At 50.7% G+C, this 18381-nt stretch overlaps 1 protein-coding gene across 34 annotated transcripts in view; it reads left to right on the top strand.

The window, feature by feature from the left end:
• CAMK2G (calcium/calmodulin dependent protein kinase II gamma) overlaps positions 1-18381 on the top strand; it is a 52961-nt gene that overhangs the window by 10306 nt on the left and 24274 nt on the right. For 33 of the 34 annotated variants that reach the window (XM_074374233.1, XM_074374229.1, XM_074374227.1 and 30 more), the window contains exons 3-11: positions 2324-2383; positions 9798-9852; positions 10614-10679; positions 12891-12963; positions 13110-13212; positions 13641-13724; positions 14163-14257; positions 14886-15008; positions 18196-18279. In XM_074374233.1, the coding sequence (XP_074230334.1) occupies positions 2324-2383; positions 9798-9852; positions 10614-10679; positions 12891-12963; positions 13110-13212; positions 13641-13724; positions 14163-14257; positions 14886-15008; positions 18196-18279 (743 nt within the window). The remainder of the gene's footprint in view (positions 1-2323; positions 2384-9797; positions 9853-10613; positions 10680-12890; positions 12964-13109; positions 13213-13640; positions 13725-14162; positions 14258-14885; positions 15009-18195; positions 18280-18381) is intronic. The other variant, XM_074374235.1, reaches the window with a different exon arrangement.

Here is an 18381-nt window from a genome sequence, read left to right as displayed (position 1 = left end):
AGCCGGAGGACCCTTATTTTTAGTGCTGTTGCTGTTGTGGAACTGTAACCATTAGCCAGTAAGAGACTTAAGGGAGGAGATAAACATTAATCTTCTGGGCCTTACCCCTAGCTGCCACCTCTGCATCGCAAGATGCTCTTCTCCTGCACCTGCCCGGGCAGCCAAGCCTGAGAGTTGTGGGTTGGAGAGTGTGAGGTGAATGGTCAGAGAGAGGGCCTGTGGGTCTGCTGCTTTGGGATGGCTAGCTTGGTACCTCCATCCCACATCCAGGGGCGGGGAGGAAGGTGGGGTCGCCCTGACATCCTCCCGCCAGATCTAGAAGAAGCAAGCTCTCTTGCTGCCAGGCAGGGCTGGTGCTGCTTCCTCAACAACCCGACCTTCTGAAGGTCCTGGGACTAAGGGATCCCAGGCAGTGTGGGATTACCTAGGGTTCTCCTGGCTGCACCTGGTCAGTGGTCATACCGAACTTGAGGGTGGGAAGAAAGGCCTGACCCAGATCTTTGGGCAGCTGGGATGGATTAGCTGGGCAGCAGGAACTAATCTCTGCCTGTCCCCACCTCCTTCTTCCACAGAGCAGAGCTGTCCCTGGAGGAAAAGTTTAGGACAAAGCTGAAGGTGGTTGGTGAAACAATAAATATGAATTCCTTCTAGTCTGTAATCCCTGTGTTAGCTCAGACCAGCCTGGGCTTGAAATCCTAGTTCTATCTCTTTCCTGCTGTAGGACCTTGGCAAGTTATTTAACTTCTCTGGGCCTGTTTCATCATCTGTGAAATGGGGACAATCAAATCACCTCTCTGATAGGATGGTTGTGAGGGTTATGAACGTTATGGGAGGCTTTACAGAGGCTCTTTGCTATTTAGGTAGAGGTGGGATGGGCAGAAGCCCCTACCAGGTGAGGCCGGAATTGCTTGGCAGGTATGGGTGTGAAGCCTGCCTGGATCTGGAGAAGTTGGGGTGAACTGGACTGTGCCCCTCACAGCCTGGAGTCTTTACCTGATGCTCTCACTTTTCTCTATCCCGTCATCGTAGCCTAGCGATGAAGAAAGATGGCTCTAGGCTTGGACCACTTGCGTCTGCTGCCTATCTCTGTGACCTTGGGCAGGTTACTTTAACGTTTTAAGCCTCAGTTTCCTCCTTTGTAATGTAATGCAGCTAATCAGACTTCCCCCTTCACAGGGTTTCCACAAGGATGTGATAAGATAATTCATGCCTCTGGCTGGCGTATAGTAAATGCTTAGTAAATAGTAGTTTTACTACTACTGTTATTCATAAACTGTTATTAAGCCTCTGATATGGAAGGAACTCTAGGGAGCACCAAGGAGAGGTCCCACCCTTTGGAGATAATTGATATAATGTATGATGTGAAGGTGATAAGTGATACCATGGGAGATGGGGGGGTGGGTCATGGGGGAGAGAAGTCACAGTCCACCTGGAGGAACAGGGAAGACTTTGTGAAGGAGGTGACTGGTGGGATTCCAGCAAGGAGAGAGAGGGAGGCAGCGTGGGGAGGGCTTCTAGGCCACCTTGCTTTGAGTAATAATAGCCTGTCCTTCTGTTTCTGGAGCTCTGCCTTCCTGTGGAGGGAACCGACCAGTGCTGCTTGCTTAGATCTGGGGGCTCTTGCGTTCTGGTCATTTCACCAAAGCCGAGTAACCCCAGAGCCTGAGTGCCCAGAGGTCAGAGCTCCTAGCAGTGGGTGGCCACGAGGCTCCTGAGGAGAAGCAGAATTTCTGCAAAATGGGCATCATAATAGTACCAACCTCACAGAGTTGTTATGGGACTAAATTAAAAGATGTGTCTGCTTGATGTAGAAGTATGTGCTCGATAAATGCTGGCTATTATTTTTTCAAATCATCAATATCATCATCATCATCTTCATTGTCAGCATCATTATGTTTCAAGGTTGCCATGAAGGCTAAATTAGAAAATATATGCAAAACTCCTAGCACAGTATCTGGTCATGTAGTAGGTGTTCAGTAAAACTTGGTCATTATTAGTATTTCCAACAAGGAAGAGATTCTGGACACCCTGGCCCAGGGAAATCCCTGCTGTCATGGAAGGAGCACCAGATTTTAGTGTAAGACTTGGATTCAGATCCTGGCTCGGCCACACACTAGCTTGGGGAGCTTTCCCGGGGCACTTACTTCTTTATCAGGGAAAGGTTGTGGTACTTGTCTCCAGGATTGCCATGATTTGCTGCACTAATTTAGCAATTGTAAAAAGGGCATAGTTGGTGCCTAAGAATTGAAGACGTATGAGTAGCCAGGTGGCCACAAACAGAATGGGTGTTTGATGGCTTTTGTTTGCTCTCTTCTGCTTTTAGATCACCAGAAACTGGAACGTGAGGCCCGGATATGCCGACTTTTGAAACATCCAAACATTGGTAAGTGCCGTTGTGCAGAGTATTTCTTGGGCATTTTGTAGAAGGTGGAGAGAGCAGAGATCCACTGTTTTTGTGTTGGGAACCGCTTCTGTCCCTGGGCCTTTGCCTGGTGTCTTTCTTTGCCTGAGCGGGATAGCAGCCATGTCTTGCTCAGAATTCTGAGGTGTTCTAGTTTAGACACCTGACCGTCTCCATCCCTGTGGTGCCATCTCAGGGCTGGGGTGGGAGATATCAGAATGTGTTTCAGACTCCCTTTTCTTCTCTCCTTCCGTCTTTGGGCTGCGGTCCAGGTCCTCGGCATGTGAGGCTCAGGGCTAGTAGCCTGCCAGCGTCCCTCACCAGGGGCCTTCCGCGGTCATCATGAAAGGGTCCAGATTTTGTTTCTGGACTTGAAAGAGTTTTGTTCCTGTTGCGGTGTCGTGCACGCTCTGGGGGTTTCCATGGCACTCCCGTTTGTGTTCCTGGAGCCAGAAAAGCAAGCTGCCCACCCGCCTGGCTTCTCTGGAGAAGGGATGGCAGGAGCCACTGGGACGGAGGAGGAGAAAACATTAAGAGGATTTCTCCCTGCTCCCACCCTGACTTGGGAGACAAGAGCACATTGTTGGTTGTTCTAAAGCCTGAGGAGGTTTGCCTGCCACAACCCACTCCGGCTCAGTTTTACATTGTTCAGCTGAAATCGTCTTTGCCAAAAGCCTTGGCCCTGATTCGGTTCTTCTTGCAGAGGAGACAGAAACTGGGCTGGCTGTGGTGTCTGAGCAGAAACCCTGGTCTGGACTTGAGGCAGAGCAGAGAGCATCTCTTGGGTTTTTCCGAGAGCCCCGATCATCATCGAGGACAGCACATTTTCTGTGCTCCTCAGTCATGGCCTTAATATTGGGGCTTCCACGGTGCCCAGGAGGCCGCCCACTCTGCTCAGTTGGTGGTCAGGGCTGTGGGACGACTTGCCGAAGCTCGATGCTTTCTCCAAGGCTCGTCGGCCTCTGGCTTCCCAGATCTCGAGCTGGAGTGCTCACTGCGAGCTCTTATGTGGGAGAGCCGAGGTCGCACTGCAGCCCGAGGGGAGAGGAGCCCTGAGGTAACCAGAACTGCAGCCGTGCAGGGCTTTATAGATGGCAGTCAGCAGCTTGGATTACAGCCGCAGCAGATTGGTACAGCTGGTGCTCTGCTGTGCCTGCTGCCGGGCCTGTTCCACGGAGCCAACCCCTCTCAGCCCACGGGTGCTGGGCTTGGAACTGCCGGAGCTCCTGAGTGGTCTCTGAAGTTAGACCCTCACCCAGAAACAGCACGGTGGGGACCAAAGTGGTACCTTGAATAGGAGAGAGACAACAGAGCGGAGCAGCTAGAACAGCAGTCACAAATTCAGGCCTGTTTTGTTTGGCTAGCTAAGTGGTTTAAAAATATTTTTATTATTTGCCGGTATTTAAAAACGTGCTTTCACATTTTGAAACAAATTCTGTTTCCCGATCTTTCGAATCAGGAGGCTTGGCTCTGCTGATCCCACATCTGTGCGTGGCTGGAATCAGCTGGGGCTGGGCAGTGGCTGCCCCGTTAGCCTGCTGGCCACTCCCTGTTATCTCACGTTTGTACTGCCTACCTGGTCCCCGTCCGCTTTGTGAACTTGTGACCTCTGACCTAGAAGTTCCAGAACAGGAGGGAGAAGCATATGGGTGACTCAAGCCATCCACAAGCACAGAAGCATGTTGATGTTCAGTCCTGGGTCTGAGGGTCCAAGGACAGCAACTTCCTTTCCTTATGCACCTTGTGACCAACTCTAGTGCAGTGATGAATGGTCCCCATAGAGGGAGGAGAACAAGGGGTGGGGTAGATGATGCAGGAGGCGGAACCACATCTGCATTACCTGCAACCTGGGTGTGACTGACCATGGAAGGGTCAGTGTAGGATGAAGACAGTTGAGAATCAACCAGAAAGGATACGAATGGGATTCTAGCTGAAAAATGTCCTAGCTATATATATATAATTTTTTTTTAAATTCTGACCTTTTAGACTTTACTTAGTTTGGTAGCCCTCTTTTTTTTTTTAATCACCTGCCCCTAGCTCAGAACTAAGGCAGATGGAGGGACCATCTACCCCAGCCATCTGCTCTGATAGGGAGGCAGCACCACCCAGGGGAGGCTACGCAAGGCGCACTCACTTTGTTGGCATTTGATTGCCTAGAACTGTGCTTCCATTTCATGATTGTTCCCAGGTCCTGAGTGGTGTTGGTCTGAGTCCCTATTCTGGAGTCAAGGGCAGGGAGAGGGAAGGGTGAGTCAACAGGGTCCTGAGAGAGGAGGCTGGCCAGGCTGTGGCTTCCAGTGGGAACCAGGACTCCTCCTTGAGGTGTGGGGGAGCTGTGGGCCCAGGAGGCAAGGGTTGCCATGGATCCTGACCTGGCTTGTGGCAGGAGAAGAGGCAGTTTTGTCCTCCTAATTCGCTATTCTTCTCGTCTCTCCACTGCTCTGTCCTTTGGAACTGTGGCCCTTTAGGCTCGAGCCTCTGACTCCATCCCACAGAGATGTAAGTGGACCAGCCCAGGGGTGGTACGGAGTTGAGGAAGCTGAGAGCAGAGAGCACATGGTCAGCCTCTGGTTACTGTCAGACTCAGAGGCACTTGAATTCAGAATGGTATTTGGTACAAGGATCCAGGTATCCCAGTTTCTTCCCTAATAGATACTCTGCCCCAGGAGTTGAAAGCCTGTTGGGAGAGTGAACCCTAATGTGAACCGTGGACTCTGGGTGATAATGATGTGTTATTGTAGGTTCATCAGCTGTAACAAATGTGCTGCTCTGGTGGGGAATGCTGATCATGGTGGAGGCTGTGGCGGGGGGACGGGGGAGGTGAGAGCTCTCTGTACTTTCCTCTTAGTTTTGCTATGAACCCAAAATTGCTCTAAAAAATAAAGTCTGTTTTTTTTTTTTTAAAAGCCTGATGGTTATGAGGCATACTGCAGAACCTAGAACAGCCCTGGGAGAGTGGCCAGAGGTGTGGAGTTGAGAGGAGGAAACGGCAGTAGTGCTAATCATCTAAAGTCTGAATGAAGTGTCTTCTGCCTGTGATCTGCTTGCTCCCTGCTCTCAGTTCTTCTAATGAATAGACTCTGTCTTCCTTCGTGCTGAGCTGCCCCAGCAGTTTCGATCACAGTCTAGCATTGTGGTTTAGAGCAGCACTTCTCAAACTTTCATGTGCTCATGAATCACCTAGGGATCGTGTTGAAATTCAGATTCTGGTTCAGTAGGTCTGGGATGGACCTGAGCTTCCTTACGTCTCCTAGTGATGCTTACCCTGCTGATCTGTGAACCATACGTGGAGAAGCAAAGGTCTGTGGCTTTGGTGTCAAGTCCTCCAGGCTCGAATCTGGGATTTGCTGGTTGGTAGCTGTGACTTAAGACACAGGATTTTGCCGACCTGTGCTTCTGTTTTGTCATCTTTGCCTCTCTGTGGAGTTGTTGTGAGAGGATCCAGTGAGCAAAGGAGGCCTAGGAAATAAATGAAAATGATGGAAATGGAGATGCCAGCTCCCAGAAATGATCTCTCCTCAACTCCCAGCCCCAACTCTGTTCATAAGTTATTCAAGCCAGACTGCCCTTTCCCTTGGGCCCAGGACCCATTTAGCTAACAGTAAGTGTAGCAAAAACAGTTGCAAAGAAAGAGAAGAAAACATTGGATCATGACTGAACAGCTTCCAAATCCCTGCCCACCTGCTCCTGAGGGGCAGCCTTCATCCCTCACCAGCCCCTGGGATGACAGGACCTCATCCCACTGTGTCCTTCTTGTGGACAAGAACAGTGACACTTTTTCAGTGCTTTTTTTGACCAAAGTTTGTTAGTTAAAATGTGGCATATTATTGGGTGGTTTTTAAAGAATTGAAAATAGCCACAAAATTTAGGTTGTGATTGCCTTTGGCCATCCATCCTGAACACGTCTGATTTCGGAAGCTAAGCAGAGTCAGACCTGGTTGGTACTTGGGTGGGAGATTGCGTGGGAACTGGGTGCTGTAGACTTTAGAGACAAAAAACAAAAAAACAATGGCAGGCCTTTCATAACCAGAGAGCTGGCCACATCTAAATTTGGGTTGTGGCTTGTCAGTCCTTGAAGGTATGAAACATCAAGTAAAAGTATTTAGGTCATTTTTTTTTTGCCTATCCTTCCTTCCACAGTTTGTAAAAAACAATAATCAATTATCAGGTTTATCACATTTTGGTAAGTGCTTTGTACTCCTTGTCCCAGATCTTCCTGTCTGTAGACTTGGTCTGGCCCCCCTTGGCCTTCGTACCCTCTCGTGGCTGTGAAATGGGCTGGGTGCTGGACTGTTTTATCGCAGGCATCCGCAGCATTCTTTGCTTCTCCCTGACAGCCCTCAGTGCAGTAGTGCTTGGTTACATATTTGTGTGAGTGCTGTTTTAAAGCCCGTCTCCCCTATTCCCCTGGAAGCCACGCAGTGACAGGGCTGGGTTTCCCTTCACAGCCAGACCTGGGGCATGTGCGGCCACGCCCACTTTGGGGAAGATACCCAGTGGACACTGTAGAGCGAATCATAGTGGCCAGGGATAGTGGGGACAAGTCGGAGCTCCTGTGCCTAAGAGGATGGAGAAAGTGACTCCTTAGCAGGTAGTTCTATGATATCAGGGATCTTGATGCCACTTTGCTTTGGCTTCAAGTCTCGGTTCTGCCACTCAGTGTAGCCTTGGGTGAGTTTCTCTTGAAGCCTCAGTTTCCTCTCCTGTTAGATGGAGGTAATAGAAGTACCTACCTTGCAGAGTTAACGCGAGGGTTCAATAAAATAGCATGCGTAAAGCGCTTGGCACAATGCCTAGCACACTGAAAGCAGCTCAACTAGGTGTTAGTGATTATGATTTGGATCATTATTATCAAGAATCTGCTCGGTTGGCACTTAGAGTGGTGCAGTCAGGTTTCTCTGCTTGTTCTCAATTCCCTGTTAATTTTCTTTACAAGGGGTGGATAGCAGTCTTGCTCAGAGACAGAGCCTTCCACACCTGTCCCTCCTTGTCTTGGCGGTGCCTTGCCCTGCGGCACAGATCAAAGCCCATCTCTGGGCTGGGTGGCCTGGGAGGATTCATTTTCCTCTGCTGCTCCTCTCTCCTGATTGCCCTCCCAGCTTCCTCCCACCTGGGCTCTGTGTGTGGCCTTCCTGGAGAAGAGCAAGTGCCAGTGACTCCCTGTCTGGGCAGAGGCGTGGGTGCTTGCCCTTTTTGCTGTGCTGGGCTGGCGGGGGCAGGCCGGGGAGCAGGGCTGGGGGTTGTGGCAGGGCTAGGCAGCAGGACTCCCCTGGGAGTGGCAGTTAGCGTCTACCTGCTGTCCTGTTAACTCACCATCTTGCTGCTGTTAGTCACCTTCCTAATGAAGCTGGTCTTTAGCTTCTGAGACAGCTGATTTCCAGGGGATTATTTGTGTTACACACTTTAATGCTTTTTAATAGCAAATTTTTAATTAAATGGAAAGACCTTTTGGAAGCGAGGGAGCAGCAGCTGCAGCAGGACTCAGCGTGGGGCACTGACTCCAGCCAGAAAAGCACAAGTGAGGAGGGAGGGTGGCAGGGCTCTGGGGGAGCTGACTTGAGCGTGTCTGGGTTAGTTAGGGTGGGAAGGAGGCAGGGGTCTGGCTGTACCTCCTTCCTTCTGTCACCTACAGGCCTAGAGAAGTGTGAGCTTGTTTGCCCAAGTACAGGAGAGAACCTTTGGAGGAGGAGGGATTTTAGAAGTACCACCTGCCTTTGATCCCATTGGTAAATCTCAGAAATACTGAGTTCGGGTGGAATTTGGGGTTGAATAACCAGATCAGATCCAATAAGGTCGGCAATATGAAGCGTAAACAATTGTCAGGCCCTGGTTCTAGCCCTGGCAGGCCCGAGTCCTCATTTGTCAAGTGAGGAAAACCACGGGGCTCTAGTGATGTCTGAGTGCCTGTGTTTCATGTTCTGCTGATCTTGCTTTGGTTGGGAGGGAGTGTAGGGACGTGCCTCAGCCCTGATGAAACGCTTTGACACTGGAGATGGAAGCTGTCGTTTCTGAGCTGGTTGGGGCCACCACTGAAGAGAAATGGTGATTTCTTTGTATCCAAGAACTTCCCTGGTTGGCTTGGTACTTCTGGAGCTGCTGAGGGTTGGAGTGATGGTCAAACCGAGGGAGCCCTTGGGAACAGGGATTCCTCATCAAGAGAGCACAGGTGAAGGAAGGGACAGGAACAGCTGGACAGTCGGCCAAAGCACCGAGTCAGACAGTATACATTAGAATGATGCTCAGAGGTTGGCATTGAACCCAGAGGTGGCTTTGTGGGCAGGAGCTTGAAGAGGAGCCTCAGAAAACACCAGGTTGGTTTTTTGCCTAAAAGCTCTGCAGACAGGGAGTGGGAAGGGATTTTTGCCCACCAGCCTTTCCTTGTAGTTGGTAAGTTACCTTAGTCTGCTCCATGCAGTGGCCTTCTGGACCTGTCTTTGACACTGTTGTAGGCACATTCATGAGCAGTTTCTCTCCCGGCTCCATTGCTTTGTTGCCTGGGTATATTGGCTCCTCCGTATTTCTCATAGGAAACAGTGGTATAGACCAGTCTTTGGAGTCAGAAAGAGCTGGGTTCACATCTGGGCCCACCACATCTTTGGCCTTGGGCAAGATGCTGAATGTCCCTGAGCCTCCAGCCTCCCCCTCTGTAGGATGGCAGCAATACTGCCCGCAGGAAGGTCATGAGGGATAATGAACTCCTTGAAGGTAGGCGCTGTGTCCTTCCTAAATCCCACTGTCTACCACAGGGTCCGGCACACGGTAGGCACCCAATAAATGCTTGTCACATAAGTAACGTACAGAAAGAGCCTGACACGAGGCCTGGCACATTGTAAGCGCTTAATGAATGGTTATTGTTGTTGTTGTCAGAACCTGTGTTGCCTCCTGTGCTCAACATCCATCACCCTCGCTCCCCGTGCCTTCCTGCTGGACTCTGCCTTTTCCACTAATTCTTCTGTTCCCGTTTACTCCAGGGTCCCGGGCTCTCCCATCTTGTCATTCTCTGTCTCCCTGTGGCCCGCGTCCCCAGGTGCTTCTCGCTCTGTGTTGCACCCTCATGCATCATATCCCAGGACCACCTTTTTTTTTAGGATCAGCCCCTCTGGGAAAAAGGTTCCTGTTTTTCTCCGTCTTGTCTTACTTCTTAGTCGCAAGCTTCTGTCTTTTGCCCACATCTGTGGTGGTCTGAGGTGGTGACCAGAGCACTGGACCTGGGCTCTGGTCGCCCCCGCTCCATGGCTGCATCACCTTGGACTGGGGGTGCTGGGCGTGCTGCGCCTTCAGGGGAGAGCCTGTGGGGCTGACAGGATGGGGCAGGGCTGGGGTGGCCGAGGAGGAGAGGAGGAGGATTTCCGGGTTTTCTCTCTGTTAATCTCTGTCCCCATCCCCTCTCTTGCAGTACGCCTCCATGACAGTATTTCTGAAGAAGGGTTTCACTACCTCGTGTTTGACCTGTAAGTGCCACTCTCTGAGGGTGGGGGGTTCTTTCCCTCCAGCTGGCCCAAGGGGCTTGATTTTGAACTTCCTCTGGTCTCGGGCAGGTGGCCGAGTGTCCCATGGCTCCCTCAGTATCTCCCCAGGGCTCTGACCCCCGGGGGTGGTGCTAATCGTGCATTTCTGTTCAGCAGCACACCTTGTGCGGATGCTCCTCTCTTGTTTCTTGGTGTGTTGTCCTTAGTGCATGACCTTAAAAATGCTGGGAAATTGTAGGTACCTTTTATTAGTCATAAGTAGGGCTCCCATTGGTTGTGGTTTAATATCTTAAAAGTGGCTCTTTACCTCCTGGAAATGGCTCTCTGGTATTTTCAGGGTTGGATCTCTGTGTCTTTGGTCTCATGATCCTTCAACCTCAGTAGAAAATCTGTCCTTGGGCAGCTGTATCTTAATATTTATATTGGTCTCAAGTAAAGCTATGGACTGTTTGAGTGGATCCATTATTTTCTCTTAGATGCCTGTATAATCATCTTTACCAGAGTATTAGCTAATCTATAGGTTATAGAAACAAATGTGCAGGAGGGAGGGAGGGCCCGCGCTATCCCAGGGAGAAGCCCCGCGTCATTGAAGGATTGCGTGTGCTCTGGGCTCTCAGATGAAATGCACGTAGAGTTGACTCTTCTGTAAAAGTTGTCCTACAGTGTGTGACCTGTTACCTGTTAGATGCTGGGGTTGGCCAACTGACCTGCCTCCTCTGACCCCCTCTGTCTGTTGGTTGCAGGGTTACCGGTGGGGAGCTGTTCGAAGACATTGTGGCCAGAGAGTACTACAGTGAAGCTGATGCCAGGTGAGATGAGGGCCCTGTGTATGTGTGCATCTTGACTACTTCATGGGGCCAGGAATTCTGCCTAGTTGAATAGTTTTTGGGGAAGATCAGAAGAGCTCTCGTCTAGACAGAATTCTCTAGAGCTACATTCTGTGGGCGATATCAGGAGTTAAAAATTCAACACTCCCAGATCAGTTTTTCTGCAAAGCTCTTACAGATCTCCTTTACCCTGTCACACCAGAAATACCTTTTCCTTGCACCACTGTGTACTCACAGGCATACCCAGGGTCTCGCCCTATCCCAGCTTTTCTTTGACAAATCCTACTGCATATAAGGCGTGATCCAGAGATGGAGAAAACATGGTTTGTGTGCCCAGCGAGTGTAACCGTCATGATCCAACCAGGAACCTTCTTGGGAGATTTCAGCCAGTGTCACCTTGTCTCTTGACCATCATGACCAGCCCCCATGGGGCGCCTCTCAGGCTGGAGAACCATTCCCTGGCCACACCCCTCAGCCCCCAGCCCTCCAGGAAGCCCTGGCAGCTCCTCCGTGTGACACAGCAGAATTCCTCCCGCACCACAGCTCTTGGGCGCTAGTTTGGCCTGCCTTTCCTGCCTTGGCTCCTCCCCCGGCCCCGGGTTTTCTCTGAGGGTAATGTCCTTACACCCTGATTTTGATTGTCCTGCCTACAGATTCTCAGGCATATGTGGCAGCACTGGCTGCCTCTCCTCTGGGCGGGGGGAGCACTGCTTCCTCACAGATTTCTCAACCTTGAGAGGCCAGTGTTTGCTGATCAACTTCAGATGCTTCAGCCTCAGGATAAATTCTCAAGTGGGAGATGAATTCCAGCGCCAGCAGGGGAGGACCAGGCTCTGGGGCGGGAGGAGGCGGTGATAGCTCAGGGAGCCTAGCAGGGAGGAGGGAGAGCTGGGGCGGGTGACTGTACCAGTGGGCTTGGCCTGGCTCTGCTGGGACAGTTCGCACTTTTGCCATTTTTGGCCAGAAGGCTCTCCCTGCTAGCTTGGCTCTGTTCTAATTATACATTTCTGTGGAGACTCGCCTCTTCAGCTCAGTCTTAAAGTCTCTTTAGCCTACTCTTGGACTGTGTCCTTTAGGGAGGCCTGAGCCTCAGTCTCCAGGAGCCCAGCAAGACCCCTTGGCTCTGATGGAAGCCCCAGCAGCAGATTTTAGAGGAAGGAATAATAAGTCCAGGTCACCAGCTTAGTACCCACTCCACACACTTGACAGTACCTGCTCCGTTCTCTAGGCCCGGCTTCCTCAGCCTCAGCATTGCTTGCATGTGTGGCCAGATAACTTTTGTTGTGAGGGACCCTCCTGTGCATTGTAGGTTTAGAAGCATCCTTGGCCTCTACCTGTGAGATGCCAGAGGCACCTTCCCCCTCAGTTGTGACAACCAGCGATGTCTCCAGGCACTGCCAGATGTCCCCTGGGGGCCAAAATCGTCCCTCAGTTTTCACCAGTGCTCTAGACTACCAGCACACCCCGCCAGGAGTCTTGACTGCAGGTGTGGCAGGATGGTTTGGAAGGTGGACAGCCTGATTCAAGAATCAGCAGCTGAATGTGACTCTAGGTTAGTTTGTCTTCTTTGCAGAATCATTGTCAGAAATGCTCCTCAGGTGCCTGTTTGGAACCCTCTTAAATACACTGTTTCCTGATGGTACCTGTGTACTCAGTGATAAACAGGGCAGGCAGGGTCGTCTTTACAGCTTGTGGTGCCAAGCACAGTACCTATAGGTGCTCTATACATGTGTAAACACCCCCAAAATAACTTAGGCTTAGTTGAACTGTCCTTCCTAAGTTGCCACCACAAGCATCTTCTCCAAGAACAGACTTACTGTGGGGGAAAGAGAAAGAAGGAAGGGGTTGGATGCCTCTCTTTCTGAGGAGTCTGGGGTATCCCGCAGTTTCTTGGAAACAAACTGGTTATGTTGGGCCTTCACAGTCCAAAGAGGCATAGTGGACCCTCTTCTAGTTTGTCCTTTGCTATTATCTAGTGGGAGACCCTGGACAAACCACTCAGTCTGCTTGGGCCTCAGTTTCCTCTTCTGTAAAATAAGTTGAACAGATGATGTCCAAAGTCCAGGGTTCTAGCTTGGACATTCAGTGATTCTCTGTGAATCTGTGACCCAGAGTTAAGTGCTTTAGTCCACGGCATGTGGTCATAGATGATTTAACCCTGCAGTGATCTTTCTTCTCCTTCTGCTTTTGCAGCCACTGTATACATCAGATTCTGGAGAGTGTTAACCACATCCACCAGCATGACATCGTCCACCGGGACCTGAAGGTACTACCCAGATGCCCCCTTTGCCTCTCGCTTGTGAAGCATTGGCGCCACCTGGTGCCAGGTGATAGTACTGCGAGGGCCCAAACGAGGCTCCCTCTGGGCGGCGGGGTGGGTGCCTCACAAGATTCTCTCTTTTCCTTATACAGCCTGAGAACCTGCTGCTGGCGAGTAAATGCAAGGGTGCCGCCGTCAAGCTGGCTGACTTTGGCCTAGCCATCGAAGTACAGGGAGAGCAGCAGGCTTGGTTTGGTAAGAGTGACCCTCTCTTCCTGGAATGCGGCCCCCGCCCTTCCTCCTCTTCCTGATCTGCCTTCCTCTTTCAGAACTACAAGCCAGACCCTTAATGGTCCTGGCCTCCTCCGAGACTGGCGGAGGGGAGGGTGCAGAGCCCCCACACTGGCCCTCCGTGACTCAGTACAGTGAGTCTCGCTGCTGTCAGCACTGCGTTCTTGCTGCCTCTGGGGAGGAGGAGTTCCTGGTAGACACACGGACTTGCCCTCTGATTTAGATTCCAGGCACTCCAAGAAGCCCAGCCTGTCATCTCTTGCTGCCCGTGTGCTGAGAGCTTATGTTGCAAAAGTGACAGGAGTGAGGAGGGACTTGGGGGAAGTTGCTGCTGTGGATTTAAAGAGAGAGAAAGTGGGTTCAGTGTGCCTCCGCTCTCTCTTCCGCTACAGGTTTTGCTGGCACCCCAGGTTACTTGTCCCCTGAGGTCTTGAGGAAAGATCCCTATGGAAAACCTGTGGATATCTGGGCCTGCGGTAAGCCCATTCCACACGCTCAGCTCTTTGACTTCCAGCGATGGCAAGAAAGAGGCATTGCTAGTCCTTGTGGGTCCCACAGGTGTCTGGTGTATGTGAAATCACGGTGTTTGCTCTAGGGCCTCTGGGATGGCTGTTCCCATCACACTCTCCTCCCCCAACCACATACTTCCTAGGTGACGTTGCATCCTTCTTGAAGAAGGATTTGCCCATGCCTCGGAGGGTGGGTTGTGCATAAAGAAATCCCTGACGTGGCTTAGTGACACGGGGAGTGAAGCAGAGCAGGAGGGGCTGGTAGCACTGCATTATTGGCTGGCACCCACTTTTACCCCTGGTGTGGCCCTTGGCTTTCTGAGTGGCTCTGAGCCCTGTGTGGCCTTTCTTGGTTCCACAGCAAAGCAGGTGACTGATTACAGTGACCTGTGTCCTGTCTTGTAGGGGTCATCCTGTATATCCTCCTGGTTGGCTACCCTCCCTTCTGGGATGAGGATCAGCACAAGCTGTATCAGCAGATCAAGGCTGGAGCCTATGATGTAAGGACTGGTTTGCTTCTGCCCCTCAGGCTCTGTCCAAGGGAAGGGACATGTTTAGTGTGTTACAAGTATGCGGAATGTCAGGGGACTCTGGGGACCCAGGGATGGGCATATAGGTCTCAATTCATGCCACCACCTGTCCCAAGAAGCAGCTTTTTTGCACAGCCATATTTGGAGCTGTAAAATCACAGAGTCCAGTGAAGCCTTTTGGTCTGTTATTTGCAAAGAATGGCATGGCCATGTGGCGTGCTGCATAGCATGGGGACGAGAAGTCCCGCAGCTCCCTCCACTGCAGTGGGGCCTTGGGCACAGCGTTGAGCCACTGTTTCACCCCAGGAGAGAGATGGAGTTGAACCAGAAGATGTCGGAGTCCCCTCCCAGTCAGAGTCCCCTCCTAGTAGGAGTCCCCTGATCTGATGCTCTGGCATTTTAACCGTGATTGTTCTGTTTTTCTTTCCCAGTCTTTAAGTTGACACAGGATATCCAGGGGCTTCCCTCACTCCCTGCTGGACAGCTTTAGGTAGCACAGAGTATCCCAATTATAGGAGATGGGATGAAGACAGCCTACCTTTCAGGATATGAGTTTCACAAATTTCACATCCTTTCTTCCCCTGTTCCCACTCCTTAGTTCCCATCACCAGAGTGGGACACAGTGACGCCTGAAGCCAAGAACTTGATCAACCAGATGCTGACCATAAACCCCGCAAAGCGTATCACAGCTGACCAGGCTCTGAAGCACCCGTGGGTCTGCGTAAGTGTCTTGCCCGCAATCAAGGAGATCAGGGATGTCAGCTCTCGATATACCCATAGCACCCTCCTTACCCTCTTCTTATGGGTGGAGAATAATCATTTTGGGCCCTGAGCCAGGACCTAGCAGAGAGGGAAGGGGTCTGGATGGGGCCCAGGGGCAGCAAACTTCACCAGGAAGGAGTTGGGGAGGCAAATGGAGCTAACAGACCTCTCCCTATTGCTCCCTCCCTCGCTTGTCAGGTGTGACGTAGTTTGGATCTTGAATGAGGGCTTGGGTTGACCCTTGCAGACTCAAGCTGATGATAGAAAGCAGCTGGCAGAACCCACAGTGAATTGTCAGGCTTAGGGCATATTCAGATTTCAGCTCTACTGGGAATGTGACCAACACCCAACAAATAAACTAAAGGGGCCTCTGAGCAGGGGAAAAGAGCCCCCTGAAGTTCAGCCATAAAGCTCCCCCTAGGAGAGCCCCTTGGGCTGCCAATAGGGGTCGACAGACTCTGTTTTCATGTGCAGTTCTAACAGCTGAAATACCTTTTTTCAGATAAGATGGTCTGTTACAGTTAGGCCTCCTGACAACCATGATGCATTTGTTTATTTGTTCTTTCTCATGTTTACTGATTGCCTCTTTGGTGCCAGTCCCTGTGTGGGCGCAGGAGATACAAAGGTGAATGAGGCACAGGCCCTTCCCTCAGAGATCTCAGAGTATCTGGGGAGACAGGCACTGAAACAGGCAGCCATTCTGCAATGTGACAAGTACGTAAAAGGACCTAATGAGTGTGTAGGAGCTCTTGCTGTCTCTTGTGGGCAGTGGGATTACAGAAGGCTGCATGGAGGAGGTGAGCTCTGCCCTGGTTCTTGGCAGATGACTGGGAGGGAGTTCCCCAGGGTGATAGCCTGCAGAGGCTAGCATGGGCCAGCGTTAAGTAGTTTGGTTGTAGATGAAGATAGGACTACAAGAATACAAGAGAATGAAGCTCAAATGATTCCATTATATGCAAGTTTCTGTGTAAGGAGTTTGGATTTTATTCTGAAAGCATAGGGAACCATTTAAGAATTTTAAAGAGAGAATGAAATATGCAATTAAGAAAAATCACTTTGAAAGCTGTGTAGAGAATGAAATTGAAGAGGAAAGAGGCAGGGGCAGAAAGCTCAGGAAGGGTCATGATTGAGTAATTCCAGGTGAGGTCTCAGTAAGGGTACTGATAGGAGAGTGGGCGGTGTGGCAGGGAGTGGGTAAATTTGAGAGAGATTTAGGAGATAGATTAAAAAGGATTTAGTGGCCTGCTGGACTTGGGGAGTGAAGGAGAGGGAAGGATCTGCAGAGTTTTGAGTTGGTAGCTGGGTGGAGGGTTGTACCATTCACTGACCCAGAGGGGGAGCCAGATGGTGAGAAAAGATTTTAGTTTCAGACACGTTAAGTGTGATATCTGAGGACCTCCTGCTGGAGACAGCCAGTGGGTAGTTAGAAATATGGAAAAGAGGTTTAGAACTGGAAATAGGTTGTAGTCATTTCTGTGTAGGTGGTGTTGCGGCTGTAGAAATGAGGTTGTTTCTGTGCTGATCGAGTTCTTACTGGGGGCTGCTGTGAGAGAAGAGGTGGCCACCAGCACTTAGTAGCAGGAAGAGTCAGAGGAGCAGCAGAGGGGACTGAGATTCAGAACTTCCATGGTAGAAGCAGGATCAGGACCTAAGAAACAGGAGGTCTCAGTAAGGGAGAACCTGTAATCAGATGCTTCAGAGAGTCCGTGATAACGATGGATAAGAGCCCATTGGCTCTGACCAGTTAGAAACCATTGTTTTCTTATTTCACTGATAGAGGGAGTGGAAGGAGAGAGACCAAAGCCTGGTTTCACTGAGGTGAGGAATGAATGGAGGTGAAGGGAGAAAGACATGGCACTCCTTAGAAAAAATGCATGAGACAGATGAGTAAATTTTGTTGAAGATTTTGTTTACAGAGAGGCTTGACTGTAATGTATAGACAACAGAGAAGAATATAGTCCAGGAGTTAAAAATATTGGCTAATTGAGGAGCCAGTGTTTGAGTAGCAAAAAGAGAGAGGGGCTTCCGAGCCCAGGTCAGGAGGTCAGCACATGAGAGATGCTGCTTCTGAGACCGTTAGGTTGCGGTAGGGGTGGGGGTGAAAATCAGCTTGTGGGGCTGCAGTTGAAGGAATCTTGCTTGAGAATCTGTTACTTCTCTTTGTGGAGAAGTTTATACTTTGGAGGAGGAGGTGAAATACAAGAGTTGGGAAAGGCAGACAAGATTGGGAGAGTTGCTTTGAAAACGAAGAAAGGAAATGGCTAGGAAAGATGGCCAGGGTTGCAGGGTGGCCCTGTGGGGTGTGGGCACCAGGCTGCATGTGGTAGGATTTCTTTTTCTAGCAGTCTGGCTGGCGGCTAGAGTGAGGGGGTGAACAGCTTAAAATGGGGTCTCAAGAATTGGGGACATTTGATGTTCTGGGGGTCATTTTTGTGGGCCCCACCCTCCAGTGTCCTGTATATCTCAGCAGCCCCTGAGGAAATCTCTGTATTATGATATTATGTCGTAACTGATGCTTGAATTGCTGACCCTGAGTCATTAGGGAAATGTGTATCATGTCCGGTGGACTCTGTTTAAGGAGGAGGGAAGTTAGCAGTAATGCACTGAAGAAAATTCCCATCCAAAGTGATGAAAGGAATTGATGCTTCAAGGCAAGGATCCTTAGCTTCTCAGATCACAGCTTCATGTAGGACCTTGTTGTAGGGGGTTGGTGAGAGGAGCTCTTAGAAGGAATGAAGGTTCGCTGTAGGTAGAGCAGGAACCCTGCCTGTTCTCTCACTGCTCAGAATCTGGAACGCAGTTGGTGCTCACTAAACAGTTGCTGGAGGGGTAACTGCGTGAGGATCACAGCGCACAGGATGCTCTCCCTTCCCATAGCCTCTGTCTCCCCAGGAAGATTAGCATGCTCTCTCAGGCACCCTCATCCAGTATCAATTACCAGTGGTCTTTTCATGTTCAGATTATTGTCATTACATAACTTGGAGTTTGGGGTAGTGCTTATATTGTAAAAGCGTTTTCACATCTATGACTTCATTTTATCTTGGAGCAGCTGTGGCTTGGCTGAGCATGTGGCCACTGTGCTGGGGTGATAGTGAGGGGCAGAGGGTCCGGCGGGGGGCTCACAGTCCTGTCTCTTTGACTTCCAGCAACGATCCACGGTGGCGTCTATGATGCATCGTCAAGAGACTGTGGAGTGCTTGCGCAAGTTCAATGCCCGGAGGAAACTGAAGGTGAGTCTGGCCTTCCCATCTTGGCTGCCAGGGTCCTGAAATACTGTTTGACAGTGTGGCCTCTGCCCCATCACAGAAGGAAGCCTCCTCTGGACACTGAGG

The sequence above is a fragment of the Camelus bactrianus genome, chromosome 11 (genome assembly GCF_048773025.1).
Source record: "Camelus bactrianus isolate YW-2024 breed Bactrian camel chromosome 11, ASM4877302v1, whole genome shotgun sequence".
In the NCBI taxonomy this organism is placed as follows: Eukaryota; Metazoa; Chordata; class Mammalia; order Artiodactyla; family Camelidae; genus Camelus; species Camelus bactrianus.
The sequence above is the reverse complement of the archived record's forward strand: the minus strand, read 5'-3'. Positions and strand labels throughout refer to the sequence as shown.